The following is a 25,989-nucleotide window of genomic DNA, read 5'->3' as shown; positions in this document are numbered from 1 at the left end:
AATAACATTAGAACAGAAACCTGAAATTTTAAAGCTTCAGGAGGAATCCGGAATGAGAGATGAACTTGCTTCCGAGTTTCAGTTGTCTCATTCTACGGACCATTTTTAAGCACCATCGTAAGGAAAATAATAAACATAAAGTTTATTCTGTGTTGTGCTATTATAGTTTAAACTATATGTCAAGGAACTCAACCTCGCTCATTACACTGAATGACCATATGGGGAATTAAGATTCGATTTACGAAATTTTTTCCAGGACCCAATTAAGTCATAAAAGCTAGGGTATATTGTATCATTTTGTTTAGCTTATAAGGCATACATGTTAGTTTCTTCTCTAATTCCTGCAGGTTCTTATTTTTGGACTCAACGGATGATTCGGCACTAACGGACGGTTAGTGCTGAATGTATACCATTCTTTTGCAATATTAATTGCCGTTTGTTTCAGTATTCATTTCATCTCATTTGGACTATTGTGCACAGATCTGGTCACCTGGATTTCTTGGTGATGTGGAAATGGCGGAGAGGATTCAGAGGCGGGTTACGAAAATTGTTGCAGGCCTGTAGGATATCTCCTATGAGGATAGATTGAAGGTCCGTGAGCTTTAAAAACTAGTTGATAGACGTAGGAGAGGAGATATGATAGAGGCAGATAAATTATTAAAAGGGTTTTATAGGATTGATACTGTAACCTTTTTAAGACCAGTGCAGGAAGGGAGAGAACGAGGGGTCATCCCTGGAGATTGTGTAAGAGTGTGGTTAACAAGGGTGTTAGGACTAGATTTTTTGCTTGGATGGTTGTAAATGAGTGGAATGCGTTGCCAGGTGGTTGTGAATGCTTCATCTGTGAATGAGTTTAAGGGGAAATATGACGGGTATTGTGTGAATGACGGTTAGTATGTCAATGTTGGGTCTCCCGCGATGAGTCTTTTGACTCCATGGAGGCACCTTATATAATAATAACTTTTTAAAGCACGTGCAATAAACTTAAACATACTGGTGTATATTGTCGGTTATATTTCATAATCTCCCTCCGCTGGTGGTAGGATGTTTCTTTCAAATTCGGATTTTTCATTCTGTTATTAAAACAGGCACATCAGTTTGAAAAACACACTCATTTAGCATATATTATACTGACCTCATCTCAGTTGCTTCCGCCATAATATCAACTACCAAACTTTCTAGCGACTTCTAGACTTCCCCTTCCCAAATAAAAGTTAAAGCGTCTTCCGTAGAATTGTTTTTCGTATATCTGCAATATTCTATGGTTAGTGCTGAATGTATACCGTTCTTTTGCAATATTAATTACCGTTTGTTTCAGTATTCATTTATTTCATTCTCAAAATATATTAACATGTGCTCTTCTGTTGCTGTCAAATACAGGGCGATTCAAAAGTTGCCATGCATAGGGAGAATGGTCACCTTTTTTATTTTTATATTTTTAACACTCTCACTTTATTCACGAAACATGCTGAGCATGGTTGCCATTCTTTTGAAAACCGACAATGAGAATCATTTTCATGTGCTGTTCTTTAGAAGAGTAGTATCTCAAAAAAAAAAAAAAAAAAAAAAAAAAACATTATTCCCTATTTATGGTGACTTTTGAATTACCCTGTATTTTATTAAGCGACATTCCTAAAATGTTTGTCGCAGAATTTTCTGCTATTATATATATCAAATGTAGGCCATTTTCTTATTTATTTTATATACATGCTGCTCAGATTTGTTTTGAGTCCAAATGTTTTGCCGAATTCCTCTTCTATATCGATATCACTTTTGACGAGGTTGGAAAAGTTACGTCATCTGCACTCTACCAAATCCACGTTCTTCATCGATCCTTGCAACAGAGGCTCAATTGCCATGGCGAAGAGAGTGGGGTGAGAGGAACATCCTGCCGCACACAGTTCTCCACTTTGCTTACTGACATTTCATTACCATTTATTGCCAGTTAACTTTGTATATTCTGCGTGTTTCACTCTTCCTATTCTGTGTTAGTACAAGAGTTAGGAATAGACATGAATGACTCACTCTTTCAGAGGCTTTCTCAATATCATGTGTTGATGGTTATAATTTTTTCCTTCCAATGTTACACAATTTAGATCACGTTCCATATTGGTTTGGATATTTTCTTGGTGTATTTGCATGGGTTGATTTTATTATTATTTTTTATTTTTTTTAAATAATTATTTTATAATAAAGGTAGGTTAGCATTTATCAATTAGTGGAGTATTTTTTGCATATACATAAAATATTTGTGTGCGCGCGCGCACTCACAATCTTCTATTCTGTTCTGTAACGCGAGGAACATTTATACTAACAGAAAATGAGTTAGACCGATCTGATGTCGATCCGGAAAGTCGGGCTATTTACCTCTGCGAAATAGGTACCTTCCAGACACTAGATTAAATACCGCGTGTATGTCTATAACGGATATAATACATCTGGCTCATGGACTTAATTGCCTCATTATAATACTGAACAATCCATACTCTTCAGGAAGGTGTTAAAAATTTTAACTTCTGGAGAAATGAATATTTAGTTAATCATTTCTTTTTAGCTTCTACATTACTTTATAGTAGTTAAAATTCATTGTGATTTTTTAATCTTAATATTTTTGTTCTATAATTTTCCAGCCATGGTTTGCTATTTCTGTTTTCATAAGTGCTTCGTCCTAAGCCTCTTACAGTATTCACGAAAAGTTTCCATTTCTGTGGCTGTATGAATGAACTAACCAGCTATTTCTGTTAGTTTTTTTTATCATTTTATTTCGTAAAACTCGATACTCAAGGTCTTCCTTTAATTTCAACACTTTCCTTGCGTTTAGTTTGTCTATTCTGTTCTAGTTTATTACGTTCCTCTGTTTTTGTGAATTTCTTCCGTACATATCCATTGTCTTTTCTTATCTTTCATATAAAGATGTCCAAAGCTTTAATGATTTCGCATTTTTTTATTCCACTTAATTTTATTTATTTTTATTTTTTAGGAAGACTCTTTTTCTCCAAGTTTAGTGATGCTCGCTACCCCCCCCCCCACATATGCAACTAGAAAAATATGATGTTTATCAGCTGATTGCGACTTACATTTGTGTTTTCATATAAAAACTGTATTATTACGATAGCTCGCTGATTGACTAACAGACAGTGACACAATTATCGAATTGTTCTGTCACGGAAAATAGGCAAACTGGGCAGAAGAATACACTCAATTAACACATAATAACCTGCCTCATAGCCAAGTGGCTTGGCTGTAATTCAGTTAATTTCCTTGAAGTTATGTGATTTTTCGACGGAGATGGTTGATAAGATATGCGCGATTTTGGTAGTAGCATCGTCAAGTAAACAAGCCAGTTCTACAACATTTAGCATCGGACATCGTTTCTCTCTCTCTCTCTCTCTTTACTTTTTTGCAGAGATGGTTTTTCTTCCGGCAAAAAAAACAAACCCCGCCAGAAGAACACATAGTTAACAATGATATACTTGCCTCATAGCCTTGTTTCTTTAGCCATAATACCAAATATTTACATCTTCCAGATTCTGTTATTATTTTACCTAACTCTTCTTATTCGTTATAATCTCATTTTTATGATTTCCTTATTTTATTCTACCTTAACTCTCTATGTATTCGTAATATTTTCAATTATGATACCTCTTAAAATGAGTCATACAGTTATTCTATATCACTTAACTCATTTTTGTAAAAAAAGCTGTTTTCCTGTTAGTTACCATTCTTTCGTTGTAACTCCATTGTTTCTGCATATATACATTTTCTTGCGAATAGATGGTTTATCCAAATTCTCCCGCCTCTGTGAAAAGATTCCCATTAGTTCCATAGTGGTCTTTAATCCTATAATGTATTTCTGTTTCTCTACATTCATCTTAATAATGTATTCAGTAATATGATTTTAATATTTAAACTTGTCCTCCTCAGAATTTGATTTCCCAAATCGTGTAGCTAAATTTTGGATATTTCACAAGAAGGAATTATTAGTTCTACACTATAGGTTGCAGAACCTATAGCATTAATGCTATATGTGTGCTACAAGTTCGCAAGGACTTCCTTCCCTAAAGGAAGGGTATAGAACCTATAATTACTTATAACAAAATCATAATGCAAAAACAGAGCGCTAGTGTAAAGAAAGTGATTGGAGTGAGTCTGTAAGAGAAGCGTCATTTATTAGGTGGATTGTTTCCTCCTTTTCTTTTTTTTCATTTATCCTGGATTACGCTTCTTCTCTGTGCATGCTCAGAGAAAGGGGCTCCAAGTCAAGATAATGCCCTTCGCTTTCTAATCCGTCTCTCTCTCTCTCTCTCTCTCTCACTTTCTCGCACACATACACACAAAGAGAGAGAGAAACTCGAAACGGTGATAATCGAAAGAGCGCATATCTTCTATGAGCGTAATAACATGTGTACCCATAGGCATATGAGGGCCGTATGGCATATTGGCAGCCTGATTTAGAGATCGCTTGATGTAGCATAAATTTGCTTTACTTGTGTAATACGAGCTTACTTTTCAACAAAACAGAATTAATCTCACAGACAAAAAACCTCACCTGTTTATTAGTTATATAATTGCAATTTTGTTTCTTGTGTCATTTTGGTACATCATAACGGAATGCTTATTTGTGAAATACGAAATCCGGAGAAGAAATCTCCGCTCTTGACTAAGTCAAGTGTAAAGTAGATCATTACTTTTTTTTTTTTTTTTTTTTTTTTGCCAATCATAGGATTATTATAATACTTTGTACCGGAAAACTGATAGTGTGTATATAATTTTCTTCATTAACGAAATCAGCATTCTCAGTTAAATAAATTAATGTTCTGATTTTATTTCTGAAATCACGTATATCATAAAAATGATATTATAGATCAGCAGAGTTCCAAATCAAACCCATATGCAGCAGGGAGAATTACAAATTCGGTAATTCAGTAATACTCAAAACTGAGTACTTTCCGATGTGAAATTTATCTTTGAAATTCGATTGTAGATGCAGAACTTAAAATCCTTTTTTAATTTCTAAGGCTGAAGAGATGAAAGGGCGTAGCAACTTCCACAAGAAATGAACAAAATAGTGTGTAAATTTTGAGTTAAATAATACACAAAAAACATGCATATGTATTTCATTTGAGACGGATGGAAATGTTTATATGGAGGCTTCAAGAGTAGATGCGGCTTTTAGTTTCATGTAGTTCTTCTCTCCCCCCCCCCCCCGATTTTTTTTAACTCCCACATAAGAAAGATCACAAAATCTATAAGATAACAGTGGGATGTGTGTGTGTGTGCGCGCGCACGCAAGTGCTTAAGGAAAAATGACTCCATTAACAAGTTTCTTGAAAAGCTAGGGTTATACTCATTGGAAAAAAGAATATGGGGAAGACCGTTTCAAAGAACACAGCTAGTTGGAATGAAGAAGATAAGTTATTTCAATAACTTTGGAGTTGAGCTGTGTATGGATGTTGATGACTGCTCTGTTCTTACATACGAGAAAAGGGAAGGCATTTTAGTGGATAGTACGTGGAGTAACGTCTATGAAATTACTTATAACAAAATCATAATGCAAAAACAGAGCGCTAGTGTAAAGAAAGTGACTGGAGGGAAGAAAGTGACTGGAGTGTCTGTAAGAGAAGCGTCATTTATTAGGTGGATTGTCCTCTTCTGTATACAGAAGAGGATAATCAATAATAAATTAATAATTCTTGGAGAGATTTTGGTTGCACGACCTGAAATGTGAGAATAATATTCTAAGGTTGTTCAGATTTGGGATTTATAATATGTTAGGCGTTGAGTAGGAGAGAAGTAATAAGTAATGTTTTGAGTGAAAAGAATAACTTTGTTTTGGAAGCTGAGGTGACTATGAATGTGATATGTTTATACCAGGATAAGCTAGACTCGAAGGTTAACTCAAGAGGGGAAAAAAAGATCTTGATTGGAATTCGGATCTTTCTTCCGGGTAATAAGACAAGCGTGTGCATTGAAATTCGCTAAGTCACCGATCTCCTCGTCATTCTCAACTGAGAATGACGAGGAGATCGGTGTTTAATACATTGGTTATGAAAGATCTTGAATCTTCAATCATTTGCGAACTACCGTAGTTTCTCGAATGAAGAAGAATGGAGAGTCCTCTCATTAGCAAAACTGGGAATTTTTGAGACAATAGAGAGATCATTGATGTATAGGAGGAAGAGCGTAGCGAGAGTACAGAACTTTGGGGACACTCCAGCATTGATAAAGAAATCTGAGAGAATTTTATTCACCACGACATGGTAGATGATTAGAGAAGAAATTGGTAATCCAATCACTGAGTAGAATGAAGACTATGAGATGGTAGCTTATTTATTACCTTGATGCCAAACAAGATTTAAATACCTTGCAAATATCAAGAGCGATCACTTATTCTATAGATCTTTCTATGGCCTGTAACTAAAAGGTAAGGTTAGCGAAGAGATCTGTTGTATAATGAGAATGGCGGAACCCATATTGATGATGACTGATGGGTCTCTAGGTAGTGATGAAGCTGGTTTATGATTACCCTCCCCATCATCTTCGAGAGTTGCGGTAAGGGCAATTGGACCGTCGTTTCATCTATTCATTGGACATGATCATATGCTATGGTCACTCAGTTGCTCGGTGATGTGCCATACCAGTCCTCGCCAGATATACTTTATGCTGTTGCATTCTTTTCTGGAAGTTTCAACTCTGAAGATCAGTCACTGCAGATATAGCACCCATCCATCTCATTGATGGTCTACATCTTTACTCTTTTCCCAGAAACGTTACCTTCTGTTATTGTTTTGAGAAGTCCTCCTATCCTTTCCGTGTGTCCGAAGTATTTCAACTTTCTTCTTTTAGTGTTCTTAAGAAGCCTTAAAGTTCTACTGATCCTTTCCAGCACCCATCCATTTTGTTCGCCTTTCAGTATAGGATATCCTCAACAGCTTTCTGTAACACTATATCTCAAAAGCAGCTATCCTTTTCCTATCAGACTTCTTTAAGTTCCAAATCTCGTATCCATAAATTGCTGTTGGAAAAACAGCAACATCCAGAATTCTCGCCTTTTGTTTCTGTAGAGATAGATCCATTCTTCCAGATTTTAGACAAGTCTCTGACTGTTGTTTTAACCATTCCTAATCTTCTGAATAGCAATAGATACTCGAAACTTTCTGACATCCTCAATTCTTTCTCTAATAAGGTACACTTATTTCTCATGAGCTTCCCTGTCTGTATTTCCTTTGAGAACCATAATCTTTCACTTGCTAAGATTGAGCAAAAGTCCTCTGTTCTTACGGATCACATTAACTTTGTCAAGGATTTGTCCTAGTTCTTACTGGTCATTACGAAGGAGTACTGTATCATTAGCGTATCTCAGATTACTAATAAATCCACTACTACATATCCTAATTGTCTTTGCTCATCCAATGCTACACACATGATGTCCTCAGCATAGATACTATACTTGATGACTATGACATCTTATATAGGCAATACAGTGCCAGATTTTTGCCCAAATGGAGGGATTCTATCCACATTAGGAAACATGTTATTATCAAGATTATTAAAGCTTTTTCTGTCATTCTGATGAAAGATCAGAAAAGGCACGTGTATAGAGCGACTTGTGATATAGGAGGAGGTGATATGCCTTGGTCTTTTATACGAGAGATGGAAAAAAAGACATGCCAAGAGCTCTTCCTTATCATTCGATGAAGTCGACATGATACCATAAGGATATGAGTGAGGAGCAAACAAGAAAGATCAGAAGTTGCGCTTCCTACCACCACCTGCATGCACATTCCCATTCTGCACCTGCCACATTTTTAAACAACAGGATGCATATATACCGCATGTATAGCAAGCAACAAAATCATAAACTATGCTACGAATAACATACTCTTTAAATGGAAGTGAGTTGCTAAAACTGGCAGCTGTCATGTTGGATACAATCAATATAGCTGGTATTGATTTTGACTGAGACAATAAAATCCTAAAAAATACTACACAATCATACAAAAAGTCATCGATTTGAATAGCGTCAACTTAAAAACCAGTATTGGCAACAAAATAAACGCAATAATATATCTAACAGCTTAAGAAATGACCAGAATTCTCAAATGTCACTTTTCCCCAACGAAATTTTCTATTATATTTTGTTGATTTTCTTGCACCTTTTTCAAGATATGTAGTGTAGATCGAGTGAGGTGAAATTTTCACACGAGTTATTGAATAGATGCCGAATTTTTACCTTTTACTGCAAACGGAACGTGTTTTAGAGAACCATGCTTGGATAGAGGCCAGAATGAAGATGTATTTCGATTATAGTAATGCATTTTTGTGACCACTCTCACTCAGAAAGGTTGTAAGCCTATTCACATTAGTTCCATGGGGAAGACAAGAATCAGATAATCTGGAAATCCTGCAATAGAAAAAAAACTAAACACAGAACCGTTTTTCGTCACTTCACCTTCAGTAGACAGGGTTTCAACACTGGACGATGAAAATCATGTACTATTTAGACTTTCGCAAACATCCTGCTACTATTGGATTCGAATCTACAGCCTGTAGATTAGCGAGCTAAAATGCCATTCACTCAGTATTGCCAACAATGTTGACAGCATTTCAAAGGTTAAAAAAAAACCTCCTTACATTACTTTTACGATCGCATATAGAATCTCTTCAATCTCGTTCAAATAAGGCAATATTTTTTTGGTTGCTTGAGGTTTCTTGCATTTGTTACAATGAATATGAAAGATATCAAGTAATGCGGGGACTCTAAGAAAGTGCTAACACATGCTGTTCAAAGAATTGGCTTGAAGATCAGACGGTAACAGAATTGTTTGTATGGTGTTTTCAAATCCATGAGCGATTTCACATGATCAGATATCCACAGCACAACTGAGCGCACAAAAGCCGCGTATAACAATAATCCGTGCGAAATTGCTCGACCATAAAACACTCCGTGTATTATTAGACTGATGAACAGTATAATCTGACGACTGAGCATTGAATTCCACTTCAAGTAGTTGGAACTAGGATTCTAGTCATCGGATCAGGATACAGCCAAGATGTTTTCTTCAACAGTAGAGCCGACTAGTGATTTAAAGGAGTGGAGGAAAGATTAGTTAATTTTTTGAGAAAGCTCCCCTACCTCTTTATACCAATAGCCTACCAGAGTATTATTGATTCTGAATAAAAATGCGCTCTTTGAATGCATTTTTATTCACAGAAGTATTCCTACAAAGGGTAATTGTAAATACTCCTAAAGATCGTGAAGAGAAAATACCCTATTTCTAAAGATTCTAAATGGGACCAGTATTACAGATATCTTGTAAATGTTATGAAACTTTGCAACATATCGCATTTCAAAATACGCTTTTTGTAGCTGAGAATTTGTAAGTCTTCTATAATACAAGGTTAAAAATGCATTAGCGCGTTATCCTTGACAAAGTTTTAATCTTCAATTTCTGCAGGATGTACTGAATACATAACAACAGTAGTGAATGAATATCTCTCTGTCGCGTCAATCCATTCTTTTTCGGCAAACCGGAGAGTTTAATTCTGTAGCAGGAAGGTGTCAGAGAATGAACTTCTTGCATTGTTTTTCTTGAGATATCTTAATATGCTTCAGTAAGTGGTGTATGATATAATAAGAACATTGAAGGTCACGCCTTTACAAATACTTGACGATGTTCGGTGTCTTCGCGAACCGCCGCAGGTGACGCAGCTGTCCGAACTGGGAACGCCGTCACAGGTGCAATCACGGAATGATGCCGTAATTCTATTACCGCGTGTCTCACACAACGAACCGCCTGCAGCCTCCGGCAGAACGGTAACCTTATCTTACACGCGTTAATAATCTAGTGGCCTCCTGCACGAGCTCGAGCAGAAAGAGCGTGAGACAGCGGCCGTAATGACAAAGTTTTCATCTTTTGTTTTGACCATCTTTATATTGCACCAAGTGACGGAAATTAGAATATTAGGTCGGTCGACGTTTGGTCTGTTCTCTCCGATAAACCCAGTAATTATAGATGACCTATTCTTGAGAGACTAGCAATCATGTTTCGCTTGATTACTGGGGAGGAGGGCGTTCAGGAGACTTCTGTTCCTCGTTGCAAATTAAAATGTTAATGAGGCATTGAATGCTTCTTTGGGATTTTGGATCAGGGATGGACAGACGATTACTGTGTTTCCCGAGAAGTTTTGTTGTTTTGCATTATTATTATTTTACTTTGCCAATTGTTTGAATTTTTCATTCAGTTTCCAATATTTAGAAAAAACCTTAAACATGATACAGGACGACATTTTGAATGACCAATTGAAAACATTGCCTTCTTGCTTTTAGGCTTTTCTCAAGAAATCTTAATTAAGCATAAAATCGGAGGATTTCATTACTTCTGCTTTCTGCCCACCACAAAAAAAATAATAATAAGGCGTGTGTATCACTGCATTCAACACGACCCCCCCCCCCCGAGTTATAGAGCCACACCCACTTCCTCTTGCCACATGCCTACGGGCGCTGTCAAACTTCCTTACAATAGGACCTTCCATTAAGATGAAAAGCTCCAGATTAGATGCAGATATCCAGTTCGAATATCCAGATGATTCGAACCACACAATTTCGGAATGCTACTTCTGCAGAATGGAGGAACACGAGCTAAAATCATTAGTAATGACCTTTTATGATTATATTGCTGAAATTAAAAAAAAAAAAAAGTACCATTCTGTTCGAAATCAACATTCGTAACTATGACTGATATTGTCAATGAATTTTTTGCCATTTGAGATGGCTAATATTGCTTTTAATAATAATAATAAAAAAAATTGAACAGGTCCAATTTTAATTTTACCTTTTAATTCTACCAGGATCTAATAGGAATCATTTTCCCCATTTGAATGGTGAGTTGATACTTCATAATGAATATTCTTCTTAATCAATAAGGATAGGAGGAGATTTTGCTTCAACGATATTTGGCGAATGTGCGTTATTTTAGATACGTTTCGTAGCAGTGTAAAACACCTTTTGGTTATGATATAATTGCCGCTTTAGTTTTTAAAATGGACCACATTTTACGAAAATGTCGGTTTATCTTAATTTTGGTTTACGCAAGACGACTTTTATTGTGTAAATTGCATTAGATGATGATTCGTAATTACATGCTGCAGTGTGTAGCAAGGTTGGTATTTATTCATTCGACTAGTCTGTCAGTTAATTTTACTCTGACTTGTGATCGATTCTGAATCGAGGTCTTAGTATTGTGGACGTAAGCATCCATGTGAAAGAGACCTGAAACTGAGACAGCACAAAATATATAAATATAAAACATATGTATGTTTTTTGTTTTAATGATTTTCTGTGATGATTTCAATAATCCTCCTTTTTTTAAATGTACTGAAGATGTACTCGTAAATACATTTTGATAAAAATGGCTTTGTTGACGTTAATCCTGTAAACTGTGTATATGAACTTTCATTTTTATAGTAATGTCATACACGAAGATTTGTCCAGCTTATACTAGCAGGGAGAAAGAAGAAGAAACTTAACTGAGAAAAGCTTGTCAGCATTGGAACATCAGCTTAACGTTGCAATAAGCAAAACAAGTTAGGTGATAATTTCAATTAATGGACAATTTCTAAATAAGAACTATGATAAGCATAGCTGCTTATAACCTGCTTTACTTAAAAATCTACGTACGATAAACCTGCACGTAACTTTGACTTTCAAATACGTCTGCTTATTATTATTATTTATTCACATAATTGACACACAGTCAAAACAAGATATCATTTAAACAACAATTTGACTGGTGATACAGAGCAATTCAGATTCTGCCCAAGAATCTAATAGTCTGTCAGGTAGCGTTGTAAAATATGACTGTTCCAAGTAATGCTGTTTTTTGTAGATCATATGGAGTCACTTCGTTGATGTTTAATTGCTGTAAATAGTTTGATCGCTTCTTTGAAATTGCACCAAGTGCACCGATAACTATTGGGATGACTTTAGTGTGTTTAAGCCACAACCAGTCAACTTCGATTGCCATATCTCGATATTTAGTAAATTTTTCTAGTTCTTGGTTGTTAATGTTCTTATCACTGGGTAGTACTGCGATATCAATAATCCAAACTTGTTGATGTTCGATAATTGTGATGTCAGGTCTATTGTGTTGCAAATGCCGATCAGTTTGTATTCTAAAGTCCCAGAGAATTTTTGCTCTTTCTTTTTTCAATACTGTCTCCATTTTATGTTGCCACCAGTTACCATTGGCATGTATGCAAAACCATATTTTTTGCATACATGCCAATAAATTATTTTGGCCACTTGATCATGGCGCTATTTATAATCAGCTTGAGCTATTTTGCTGCAGGCACTGATTAGATGTTCTACAATCTCATCTTTTTGATCGCATAATCTGCATTTGCTGTTATTATTGATGTTCAAAATTTTTGCTTTGATTGTATTAGTTTGTAATGCCGGTTCTTGAATTGCTAGAATAAATCCTTCTGTTTCTTTTTTAATATATCCATATTGTAGCCATTGCCACGTCTTGTTCACGCCAATTTTGTCCTCAGTATATCGAAGAAATTGTCGATGCAAGGGACAATTTCTGTTCCTTTTTGTAATCAGATTTGTTTCCTGTTGCTTTTAGAGGGCCCTCTTGTGTAATTGCTTGAAGCATTTGTCAGAGCTCTTGTCGATGTAAATTTCTTCTTCCACAATCTGTTTCACTTGCAGCAGACCCCGTCCGCCTATTCTCCTTAGTAGGTACAACCGGTCAACATCATTTCGTGGATGTAATGCATGACGCATAGTCATTAATTTTCTAGTTTTGTCGTCCAGTTTGTCCAGGTCTTCTTTTGTCCAATCTATTATGCCAGCTGTCTATCGGATAACTAGTATAGCCCAAGAATTCATTGCTCTAATTGTGTTTAATTCATTTAGTTTTATTTTAAGAATATTTCTAACGCTTTTGGTGTATTCTGCTGCTGCCTGTTGTTTAACTTTGGAGTGGAGAATATCACTGGCTTCTAATATTCCTAGGTATTTATAGTGTTCGTTAGCTGAATACGCCAAATTTCGGATCGCCAATTTTTTCTTATAGCTTTCGGATCGCCAATTTTACCAGAATTATTGATTCTGGTAAAATTATTATTGAAAAATACTTAATCGTTTCACTTTATTAATAATAATTACCTGCAAAGAGAATCATAATAGTGTTATCATTAATAATATTTTCCATGTTAAGAAATAAAGCAACTTAGGCATGTTGACTTCTTATAATGTAATCACCGCAGTGTTGACTATTCACTTAATCGGAAAGCACCTCAATAATTTCCTAAAGCGGGTGCTCTTATTTTCCTTCCATCCGCTTTCAGCTTTTCCTGTGATGTTTTTACTCTTCCCCAAGGTGATTTAAAATCTGTTCCTTATAATTAAATTTCAATATTTTAATCTACTAAGTTTCTCCAATTATGAGTATTCTATGATAATGAGGAATAATCATCCCATTATATCATTAGGTAGTGATTTTAAATGTCTTTAATTAGTATCATGTTCTCTTCATTTTCTTACAAATAAAGTAAAGTAATAAACTTTTGTGTTGCACTGTCCCCCCCCCCCATGCTTTACATCTATTGTTCCAAGGCTAATCTGATCTGCTTTACAGTATTCAGTGTAGAAGAAAATAAATGAGTCTGGCACATCGTTTGTTAATTGTCCTTTCTGCTGCAGCGTTGTTCCTGCTTCTTGTGAAGACGGTATGTGGAGAATACGAAGATAACCCTTCCAATCTTCTGCACACAGACCAGTCGCAGTGTTCGCAATGGAAAACAGAGTTTTCTCGTAATCAGCAAACAGTTACAGCACCTGTCCCACCGAATATCAAAGGGAAGTGGGTGTCAGAAAGGTAAGTTGAACACACAACTTATTAGTGAATATCTAAGGGTTAAGCCATTATGTTCGAAATATATATTGATAGCCTAATTTATGACTAAACAAACACACGTAATAACCACAGTAATAAGTTTTAATAAGTAAATATTTCATCCTAAGTATCTTAGGACATCGTCAGTACAGTTAATTCAAACAATACTAGGAATAACATACAGTTAGGGAATCCCAATATGCGTACAGTAGCTTGTTATAGAATTAAATTAAAATATATCTGGAGGGGGGAAAAAAGATAACATATATAAAAATTTATATAAACGTTCGCTTTATATAAAGATCTATGTTAGAAGTTTGGTCTTTTTCCAATGGATCCTATGGGTTTTCAACTCCGTGTTGTGCGAGACCAGATTTCCGCTGTTTGATAAGACGGATATGGTCTTGATGTTCCGAAATGCGTTTATACCTGTCTATCTGTCCATAGTAAGACAATTTACAGGGGCATGGAACCTTGTACACGCCAGGTAGCATCAGAGGTGAGAGTTTGTCTTTAGGAGAGGTAACAAGTTATAGATCTGGTTGATATTTGCTTAATTTATGTTTAGCGGTATTAACATGCATTCTGGGTACTGGGAAATTTTACCTGGTCATTTATTTAAAAAAAAAATCCCCCCCCCTTCATTTAGTAAGTAACATTGATTTCCAGTTCTATTGTGATTGTATGTTATTTTCAGATTCCGACTATTATTTAGGAACATTTTTTTCCCCAGTCTCTCTCTCTCTCTCTCTCTCTGCAACAAAACGAATCAGAACATTAACTAAGTTATCATCTACTATATTTGAGAATAGGTTAATATGCTGATTATAATGTATAATTCTATTTTAGCGTCTAATTTATAATAACTTAAATTATTAATAAACGCTAAAATAATAAATTTTATTAAATATTACGTATTATCTGTATTACATTTGGAAATGTGAAAAGGCCGATAAAATGGTACTCGTTATGTCAAATAGCTGTCTTATTATTGAAATACCAACTGGATTTCAAATTCTTTTAATATTCAGTTTATCAAACTATGAATAGGTTTTCATAAATATATAGACATTCTCGAATATAATCTAGTTCATCAAATAAATAAATACTTAAGAGCGTGCTTTTAAGAATTTCACATATAAATTTTATAGCAAATATGTGCTTTGATTAAAAAAGAAAAGAAACCATGTTGGCGAATCAGCCAATTCAAATATTAAGATGGTAGATTTTCTGTAGTTTAATTTATTCTTTCAAGAGAAGTATTTTAAGAATTATATTAGGGTACGCATAAATTGCGAAACCTTTTTACGAATTTTTGCCCTATGTCACAATTTCCATGTATAATATAACAGAAAAAAGCTTCCCATTACAAAGATTGATTCATTCTCTTCCCAAATCATCATCATTCAAAGAGACAGTTCCTATCGCTATAGCGTTTTCTCTCTTCCAGGACATCCTATTTCCGGCTTTCCTCTTTAGTAGTTCATAACCTCTTCCGATTGATCTAAACAACTCCTCTAATTTTTTATAGCGTATGATGATATAACAGCCGTGAGACCCCCTTTTACGGGGAAAGTACGGCACCATCTCAATCCTCCCAGATTTTAACCGGGCTCTGGACCGTCATAGCTGATGAATCAGGCCTATGCCTGGGATTCAAGTATTCCTGACTGTAATCCGTGTGTGTTCACTGGGCCGGTTTGCGTGCTTGCGGAAGGAAAAACCCCAGATAAACTGGGGAGAAAAACAAAAACCCTGCTGTTCGCGCCCAAGACCGGCTAACTTGGCTATGTCTGAGAAAGATCCTTAAGCTCTTCACGTCGGTGACGAGAATCGACCCCAGGACACTCCTTTCCCAGGCATATAGCGAAGCGCATAGCCACTTAGCTAACCGCGCGCACTTCCTCTAGAAATATGTATTTCGGTCGTCCTCTTCTTTTCTATGGTATATTCTAATACGTTTATAATCCATTCGTTATATTTCCATATGTGTCCTAGGAATTTCCTCTTTCTTTCTATGATTTTCTTCTTTAATACTCGGATCCAATTTATTCCTAGTGCACACTCCAATAGTACATTTCAAACGCTTCAATTCTTTTTCATTCTTCTGCTGTTGTAATCCAAGTCTTACAACCATATAAGAATATGCTTCAAACAAATCTTTTACAAATCTTTTCCGTATGTCTTTACTTATCTTACGTGTAATAATTTTTTTTTTTTTTGCTAAAACAGTTTTTTGGATTTCTAATTTACATCTTTCGTCTTCTTGAATAGTTACTCCCAGATATGTGCACGATTTTATGTGTGTAATATTCTTACCTTTAATTATTATTTTATGTGTTATTTTGTTCTTTTGAACCTGCCACCATTTAGTTTTTGCCACATTTAAATCCATAATCAGATAAAACATCATTCAGCTTAGATATTGTTTCAAATCTTGTGCATTCTAAGCTAATACACTTATCATCGGCAAAGCGTATCATATGCACCTGCACTCCACCAGTTATCCCATTCATTCCTCCTTTTATTCATTTCGTTGCTTTTCTATGTACGGATTGAAAAGTAAGGGTGACAGTGCACAACCTTGTCTTACACTTTTCTTTATTTTTGCATTTGCTTCATTTTCCTGTATTCGTATCTTTATTTTCTGGCTAGTATACAATTTCTTAATTAGTCTTCTCTCTCTCTCTCTCCTGTCTATACCAATTTCCTTCATTATTTGAAAAAGTTTCAGAATCTCTGTAGTTTTATTTACTTAATTTCTTCCGTCTGTTGTTCTTGAGGCTTCTCTATTCCTTTACCTTTCTGGAATCCAAACTGATCTTCATCTAAATAACATTCAATGTAGTATGATGTTGGAGGCATGACTGAGTAAATTTAACAATCTATAATTTGTAGTCCTGTGCATTCTCTTTCTTCGCTATTGCTACGATCAAACTTTCATAGAATACTGTACTCCCTGTCCTCTTGATATTAGCCTAATCGCTTTAAATAAGGCTTCTTGTATTCACGTCGATATTTCTGGAACAGAAAACTACGTGGACACTGGAATGCAAATAGCTAATTTACTAGCTAAAATTAATTAGCTAAAAAAATTAAATTAACTAGTAAATTATTTATTTGCATTCCAGTGTCCACTTAGTTTTCTGTTCCAGAAACTTCGACATGAATAATAGAAATTTAAACATGGAAAAAATTCTTGTGTTGCATCGCCCATATTTTTTAGAATTTCAGCAGGCATTTCATTTATTCCGAACAAATGTTTATTCCCAAAACATTGCACAGTTTATGGACGTGTCCTTATTATAAACAGTAAAAGCCAGTATAATCAGAATATTTTCTGTTTGGAGGCCATGATTTTTACTATCATTTTAATAAGTTTTGAGAACTGAATATTATTTTCTCTCAGCAGAATGCTATTTTTCAAACTTTTCAAGAGCAAGAAAAAAGCGCTCCACAGGTGGGAAAATATTTTTAGTTAATGATTTCTTTTTTACAAGTTTTGACGGATATCCCTGGAGAGGAGGAAGAAGAAAATTACATCCTCTCCGTTTTGAATACGTCGGGGAAAAAAAGTATATACTAAACACTTTATTGGGGGTGTATAAAGCGCATATCCCTATTAAAGAGAAGTATCTTCATAATTTATACTAGGAAGGTAACTTTAGATGTGTTTCCAAATGCTTAAAGGCTTAAGCGTAGGACTGCTGATACAGAAGACTTAAAACATACCTTTCCGAGGTACGGATATCCACACACACTGTAAAGATCGGAACGAGATGAAAGAAGTAACGATTTATGTGTCGGCTTGACAGCGCCGACAGAAACCCGAAACACTAACCCTACTGCGTTTGCCATAATTGTCTTTTGTTTAAAAGTCAGTTATATTCTTCTCTTTCTGTCGGTATTTTATGCAGTAAAACTTGAATCGTAATTACATTCTGGAGCACACCAAGGGCTCACTTTAGGCGAATCTTCATGTTTCCAAACTTCTTGTGGTTTTTCTGACCTCCAAATAAGGTGGTTAACCTTGCCACTGAAATCAAATGTTGCTTCATCACTAAGCAATAATTATCAGCAAATGATCTTTTTTAATAATGACGTTGAAAAAAAAATAGTGACAGAAAGCTAATTGATAGTCTTCTTCCCATATCATTTATTGGACTTGAATCTTGTGTACGCTAACGTAATCTTGTTTTGAGAATTTGTGAACTGTTGTTCTACGAATACCTAATTCCAGTGAAGCTTGTGTTGCCGATTTTCGTGGACTATTAGTAAAAACTTACCCTGCAGATAAGTCTCATCGTTTATTCACCCGCCTCCCGTCTTCTAATTATGAATTATTATTAATGGAACCAGTTTCTTTAAACTTTTCATTCAGTTTGTAATTGCATTTCTGTGAGGCGCTTTCTTTTATAATAATGTCCTACTAATAATGACCTGTCTAATAATTTCCAGTCAGTTATCTAGCTAGAGAACACAGTTGACCTTTTCTTCATTATAGTGTACGGTTTATTACCTGGAAAGTAAAAGAAAGAAATTAAGATATAATGAATCATTATATAAATTTCCAAGCACTTTAGACATCTTGTGTTCCTCAGCCTGTTTTATTGCTGATATTTCCATCTTCATTGTTAGTTAACGACCTAACTTAAATCAACGAAGCTTGTGTTATCCAACCTTGAAATCCGCTCCCAGAATTCGAGGATATGTTTCATCACAAAACAAACAAACCGATTTTGCCATAATTGTGACTGTTTATTCACTAATCGTTTTTTTTTAAATAGTTAACTGTAAACGACCCAACCTCTTAAATTGTCAAAGTCTGTCGTAACGAACCACGATATTAAATACAGGCGATCAGAAGTTCCTTCTAAACTTGATGCCAAGTTTAGGCTGTGAAGTCCCGTGGACATTGAGGGAATTCGTGTTTTCTATAGGTTTGTGAGGACTGATGCAAACTTAATATTACACTCAGAAGTTTGAATATTGCATTGATACTATACTCATATTACACTGATATTACACTCAGAAGTTTGAAATTAGTTCTATTACAATTTTTATTCTATATTAGAGTGTATGTATGCGTTCACGAAATTTCCAGTCTGCTGTGAATTTTAGTATCCATAGAATATTTCTTGCACATGCTGGAGGACTACTAGCTGTAAAATAGCAGTGTGCAGTTTGAGGAGAGTGCACTAAAGTATCTGAACATCGTTCTTTTCTCCAAAAATGTATGCAGTATTTCATTGTATAAAATGCATTTCGTATAATATCTGTAAATTCTACTAGCAACAAATTATATAATGCAACAAATTATATACTGTAAAATTTTTTATGCTCATTTGGAATGGATTAAAAAAAAATCATACACAGCAAGCTCTTCCAAAATGAAATAAATCTTAGAGACATTTAAGTCTGAAGTGCTGTCTTTTTCCATTCTCATAGAATGAAAATGGAATCTAAAGAGATGAATTTCATCTCTTGATGTGAAATAACCTAACTCGAAAGTTAAAACGTTCCCCCCCCCAATTTTTTTTTCTTGTAGTATAAATTTTTCTTTTCAAGATGTAATGGATCTCACGTACCTTACCTTTCGTGATAAAAAGAAATGTTTTTATCACGAAATGAGAAAGAAATGCTAGAAATGTTTTAAAAGGCTTTGAGACTTTTACAAAGCTGCGAAATCAGAGATATGATGGTGCTGTTGTTCGTGATTGGAGGGGAAGCTGAATATTGGTATTTAGCGTGCTTTTGACCGAAACCACAATTTCGATCACTGCGTCACTTTTAAGATCTCATCGGAGTACCATTAAAATCCCTTTTTATATTAAGCCATTATGACTAATATTTGAAATTATAATTATGCTATTCCACTTCTTTCCGAAAGATAAGTACTGTTCTATCTTTTATTACCGCTTCTCTTTTGTTCAAACCGTCCCACTACTTTTTTGTTATTCCCATTTCAAACGATTAAAATTCAGAACAAGATTGTGGATAATGGAAGAAAAACATGAGAATAAACACTGGAAAATTTTCATCCAAGTTGTCATTTCTGCAGTGTAGTTCGAAAGCAAGTTTACTAAAACTGCCTAATATATCGAATTTTAAAAATCGAATCTACTTTGGATTTAGTCCTTGACCTTCTCAGAGATAAATGTATATGTATCTGCTCAGAGCATGATACGAATTTTGGGAATGAAGCAATATGAGCAGATTTACCATTATTAAAGAGCAAAGCTAAAATTAATGGTAAGTACCTGCTGAATTTATGTTTATGACAGACTAGTCATTAGTAATGCAATGTTCCAACATGAAGATATGCATAAATTCACATTGCGGCAAGAGAAAAGAAATGAAAACGTTTCATTCACTATGTTATTGTTACTAGTAATATTTCATTCTGGTTCAGGACACAAGAGTATAAGGGAGTTTGAAATAGGAAGTGCTCTCCATTTAGTTTTGAGCAGGATTAAAATGAATGTCATACAGAAAAGAAAAATTATACAAAAGTTTTAAAAAGAATCAAAGTGGAGAAGCTTTCAGAGCTGAAATCGAGACTGTATATATGGGAAAAAAAATCAATGAGTTGGAAAACAAGAATTAACCCTAGGAAACTCATCTGAAGAAATCTGATTCAGGCAGAGGAGGTATGTGGTGGGTGAAGCTGTTTAGAGGGATAAGATAATGGGAACTCCATTGTGGGAGAAGTTAGATGTAGTCCTGGAAAAGAAGAAAGCATATCAAAAGTTCCTAGCAGGTAGGTCAGCATCTTTTCATACAGAATGCAGAGAAAAAAATACACATACGGCCACTAAATTAGAAAGTTTTATATTTAATACCGTGTTTGACTCTCTTTAGCCGAATTACAGCACCGAATTATGGATTGGCATAGATTCTGCAAAGTGTTGGATTGCATCTACGTCTACAACATACTATACAGTCCTTGAACTCGCTTAGATTTGAAGGAAGATGACTTTGCTCCCTTATCTGTTATTCTAACAAGTCCCATATATTCTCAATGTGGTTCAGATCCGGGCTTTGTGGTGGCCTGGAAAGATGGCGGTGGTGGTCGCTGTCATGCTTGCCAAACCACTGCTGAACAATTCTTGCGCAATGGACAGTAGTATTGTCGTCCATGAAACAGCCATCACTTGCTGTATAAAAAGTCAACATTGCAAGATGGACTGGATGGCCAGTAATGTTCAGATATTCCTTGGAGGATACGCGACCTTTCAGCAATATCAGGGGACTTGTTCCGTTGGTACGGAACATGTACCACACCATGACACCACCTCCAGAACCTTGAATTGTGTTTACAAGACATCCTTGATTCATTGCTTCATGGCGCTCTCGCCAAACTCTCTGTCTACCGTCGGTGCAGAACAAGGTATACCGTGACTTGTCGGACCACATGACTTTTTCCCAGTCTTCCACTGTCCAGTCACGCTGTTCCTGATACCACTTTATACGAACTTTCCGATTCTTCGAAGAAATCACTGGTTTCTGTATAGGCATGCGACTGCCAACATTGATCCTCTTCAATCCCCTGCACATAGTTCGGTGAGTTATGGGGCGGGAGCAGTCTTCATGAGCAATCGGTCAATTGCTGCATAAAGAAAGTTCCGTTTGTCCTTAGAAGCTTTTTTAGATGACGGCGATCTCATTCATGACAGACTGTCCTAGGATCTCAGTTAAGATTCTTAGATAAGCAATGTGGGTTATTTTTCCATTGATTAAACACCCGAGATATGTCACCTTTTGAGAAACCAGTCAGCTCTGCTATTTTCAAAATCAAGCCAGACGAGCACTCGCAATAAGCCCTTTATCTAATTCCGAAAGATCTTTTATTATCTCCATTATGATCAACACTATTGACGATTACTGACCAGCAGCAGCTGCATTCTTGAATAGTTGTCTAGAACACGCGGTGATGCACGCTCCCAAGTATTTTGCATATACGCTGCGTAAGTGACGTTTGCGTACATCTGCATAAAGGTTTCTAATTTAGTGTGAAACTAGCTAAACAAAAGTCATGGGAAGACTTTGGTCATGATATCAAAAATAAATATCAGGAAAGTGGAAAAATGTTCTGGAAGATATTCAAAAAGATTAGCAATGGAGAAAAAAAGTACTGTAAAAGGTAATAAAGGTGACATCAAAAGTGAAGATAAAATTCTAACTGTCTGGAGAAAAGTAAAAGATTATTAAATGAAATAGCTGTAAAGTAGTGGCAGAAAATGTTCACGAGTAGTGCATATTATCTTGAGGTGGAAAAGCTATTGAAAACCTGAAATGTGGAAAAGCAGGCTGAAATAATGATATCGATCAGAAATGCTCAAATATGGAATTTTACCGTGGCTTCACTGCATAATTCAGAAAGATGGAATTCTGTATTGTAATACAGCTGCCATTGTCCATCCTTGGATGGGGTTGAGTTTCCTAATTAGGGATTTTAGGCAATTTAATACAGCTGGCTTGCCATTCCTCTGCTGCATCCTAAGGGTAAGTATTTTATCTCTAAGTATGTGTGTTCATGAGGCCGATTTGCCTGTTTGGGGAGATGGAAAATCGATGTCTCAGGGAGAAAACCCCTCCGTATGAGACGGCTAACTCAACTTTAATTGAAAGGCCATAATAAAGATTTCTCGCGTCATAGACGGGATTTGAACCCAGGTCTTTCAACCCGAAGGGCTTTGTCGAAACCGACTGAAGGCTCTTATACTGTTAGTACCAATCTATGAAAAAGGAAAATAAAACAATGTAAAAATTACAGAGGAATTTCCATACTGGGTAATCCAAGTAAAATTTATGCAAGAATACGTGAGAAGAAGCAAAGAAAAAAAATGGAAAAGGGAGACTTGGAGAAGAACAAGATGGGTTAAGACAAATAGAGATTGTCAGTATCAGATTTTCACGTTGAGAGAAGTTGAAAATTCTTGGGCATATAAACAAGAATTTGTATATATTAATTTTGTAGATTTGGAAAATAAAGCATACGACAAACTGCCAAAGAACAAAGCTGTTCAAAACGCTACAATTATATGGTGTAAATAGGGATATTAAATAAGGTGTGAGGGCGTACATCTTCACTGTTATTTATCACCTGTATGCATCGCATTATGAAGGAAAGCGGCATTAAACCTGATATCAAAATTAGAGATGTTAATCTCTTTATGAAAGTGATGTTATACTTCTAAGTAAATCCAATAGACTCTGCAGGATTACCCACTTAAACTTGAATAACTGCTGTAAGAAATTTTGTATGAGAGTTGACCGTAAAACACACTATGAAAATAGGCAGGAACGTTGAAAGCAGCAACTACGTCCTGATATATCGCCCACACACACGAAAGGCCACAAGACCTATAACACACTAGTGCCGTTATGGGCAAGAGGAATAGAAGAAAGGAGTCTGTTGATATTTTGCTTGAATAGCTGAGGGTTGTAATCTTTGGGAAAGGCAGAGCGTGGGGGGGGGGGCTGTTCCAAAGGACAGAAGTAGATGGAATGAAAGAGGAGGCAGTGAAGTTGGTCCAGTGAGTCTCAAGATGGACTGTAAAAGGAAGTTGGTTAGCGGTGGCTCTTGTTTTAATGATTTTGGAGGAATAATAGTGGCCAATTCAGAAGACCACTGTCCATGAAAATATCTGTAGAAGAAGCAGAAACTGAACGGCTGTGAGAGAGGAATTGAAGTGGGTCTGTGAGAGAGGGATCATTAATTAGTCGGATGGTCCTCTTCTGGATAGAATCGAGAAATCTTGGAGAGGATTTTAATGCACCACCCCAAATATGGGAGCAATATTTCGTATTTGGGGTTGGCGGATTTGGACTTGGATAGAGTTAGCAGGTATGAAGTAGTGTCTTGTGCGAAAAAGTACACCAAGTATTTTAGCAGCTGCAGAAGCTATAGTTGAAATATGGTTGTGCCAGGAAAGATCTCAGGTGCAAGTCAGTCCAAGAAGAAAAATCTGATCGTGTTTGGATATCTCAGTATTACTGAAGATAAGGAGGAGGGATGCGAGCTCTTTCTTGCGAGTGATCAGACAGAACTGAGTTTTGGTGGCATTGAAGTATACGAGGTTGTCCTTGTCTCACTGGGATATAGATAGGAGGATTTTGGGGTCTGAGTTCAGGTCCCTTGTCGCGGTAGATCTTGAGGATTCTAATATTTGAGCTACAATGTTGAATGAAAAGGAGAAATGGAGTGTACTTTCATCAGCAAAGCTATGGATAAGATTGGAAATCTGTGAGAGCAAGTTGTTTATATACAAGAGGAAGAGAGCGAGTGAAAGAACAGAACCCTGATATACTCCTGCATTGGTGGGGGAAATCATTGGAGAGTAAGCCGTCCACCATGACACTTAATGAGAGACCAGTGAGAAAGTTGGCGATTTAGTTGCAGAGTGGGGAAAGGCAGATCATAGAATGGCAGTTTGGTGAGTAGGACCCTTTGCCAAATCCGATCAAATGCCCTCGATATGTCAAGGGCAACCATGTGAGTTTCTCCAGATTTCTCCATTAGTTGAGTCCATAGGTGGGTGGTGAAAGCAAGATGAGTTATAGATCGCGAGTGGCGGAATCCATACTGCTGGTCACTGATTAGGTCTCTAGATGGTTCAAGAGTTGGTTGTTGATGACCTTCTCCATAATTTTTTAGAGAATAGACGTGAGAGCAATTGGATGGCAGTTCGTTGGTTGACTTCTGTCACTTTTCTTTGGGGTGGGCTGGATATGGACATGTTTCCATGTTGTCGAGTAGATGCCAGTTGAATAGGATAGATTGAAGAGAGGATGGGGGGGGGGTTAGCTGGAGCAGGGCCGGCGGAAGCGAGCATGAGGACGCCGCTAGGAAGGGGGAGCCGCCGCCGGGACACGGTTCGTAAGTTCATTTTTAAGAAACAAAATTTTTATCATAAAAACAAAAAATTCTTAGAATGATCAATATTAAAATAAATAAGGACGGATACACCGAATAATAAAAAAAATTGTATATTTCCGCCTCTTTAATCAGTCGGCTGGTTATAATTTTGCAGCGAGAGCAGGCTAAATGCTTGCCTGCAGAGTGTTGTGTCTACTGCAGTCTATCTAAAGTGCAACGGTGGACGGTTTTTATGCGCAGAGACGAATTTTCGTACAAAACATTTGTTGCTAGTTAACCAATCATAGGGTACACATCTCAGTAGGCTACTGACAGTAGCGCAGTGCGGACCATTATTTCATCTCTGTGTCGTGTTGTGTAATATGTTACTCATCCCAGTAGACTACTGACAGTAGCTCAGTGCGGACTATTATTTCGTCTCTGTGTCGTGTTGTGTAATATAGTACTCATCTCAGTAGGCTACTGACAGTAGCGCAGTGCGGACTATTATTTCGTCTCTGTAATAATTTCTTGTGGGTATAAAATAGAAATGGAATCAAAAATTGAAAAAAAAAAGTTATCTTGTGCACAAAATCGTAAACGTCATGCTGCGAAAGAAGCAGCTATTAAGAAACAAACTAGGGCTCTTAATAAATTTATTAAAATCTTCTGATGCAGATTGTAACCAACTCGATAAATCAGAGTTGAAGAACCGTGCACATCATCCAGTTTGCATGAAAGTATTATTGCAACTATTGAACAAGATAACAAGACGCATGATTTAAGTGAAAAACAGTTAGGAGAAGATTTAGTTGTAGTTGACCACGAAATAACACATCGTTAGTCTCTGTAAATTTAGAAGATCCAGGTGAATGGGGAAATAATGATGAAAAATTACGAGTTGTTTTAATTGAAATGGGGCCTGTTCAAAAGAAAAATATAATATATCCCTTTTACTGTTTTTTGCTTTTGTTGCTTTTTTGCTTTTTTTTGTTGTTTTTTGCTTTTCGCACCTACTGAATCAAGTAGTGTTGTAGAAGGTTATAACGATTGGAGAAATTCAAGTACAACTTTGCATAGACATGAGACTAGTTTAACTCACATGAAAAATTTCTTAAAATGGAAGGAACTTGATAAAAAATTAAAAAACCAAACTACTATTGATTGCCAGACTCAAAGCATGTATGAAATGGAAAAGAAACATTGGACGAGTGTTTTAGA

General features: G+C 36.0%; 1 protein-coding gene across 1 annotated transcript in view; it reads left to right on the top strand.

Moving 5' to 3' along the window:
• Positions 1-25,989, top strand: part of LOC150100971 (protein APCDD1-like) — a 120,762-nt gene that overhangs the window by 9,240 nt on the left and 85,533 nt on the right. The window contains exon 2 of the mRNA XM_090401825.1: positions 13,715-13,889. Coding sequence (XP_090257951.1) covers positions 13,715-13,889 — 175 coding nt within the window. The remainder of the gene's footprint in view (positions 1-13,714; positions 13,890-25,989) is intronic.

Source organism: Typopeltis vanoorti, chromosome 12, assembly GCF_054136105.1.
Source record: "Typopeltis vanoorti isolate ZY-2024b chromosome 12, IOZ_Tvanoo_1.0, whole genome shotgun sequence".
NCBI classification, from domain to species: Eukaryota; Metazoa; Arthropoda; class Arachnida; order Uropygi; family Thelyphonidae; genus Typopeltis; species Typopeltis vanoorti.
This window is presented reverse-complemented; position numbering and strand designations above follow the sequence as displayed.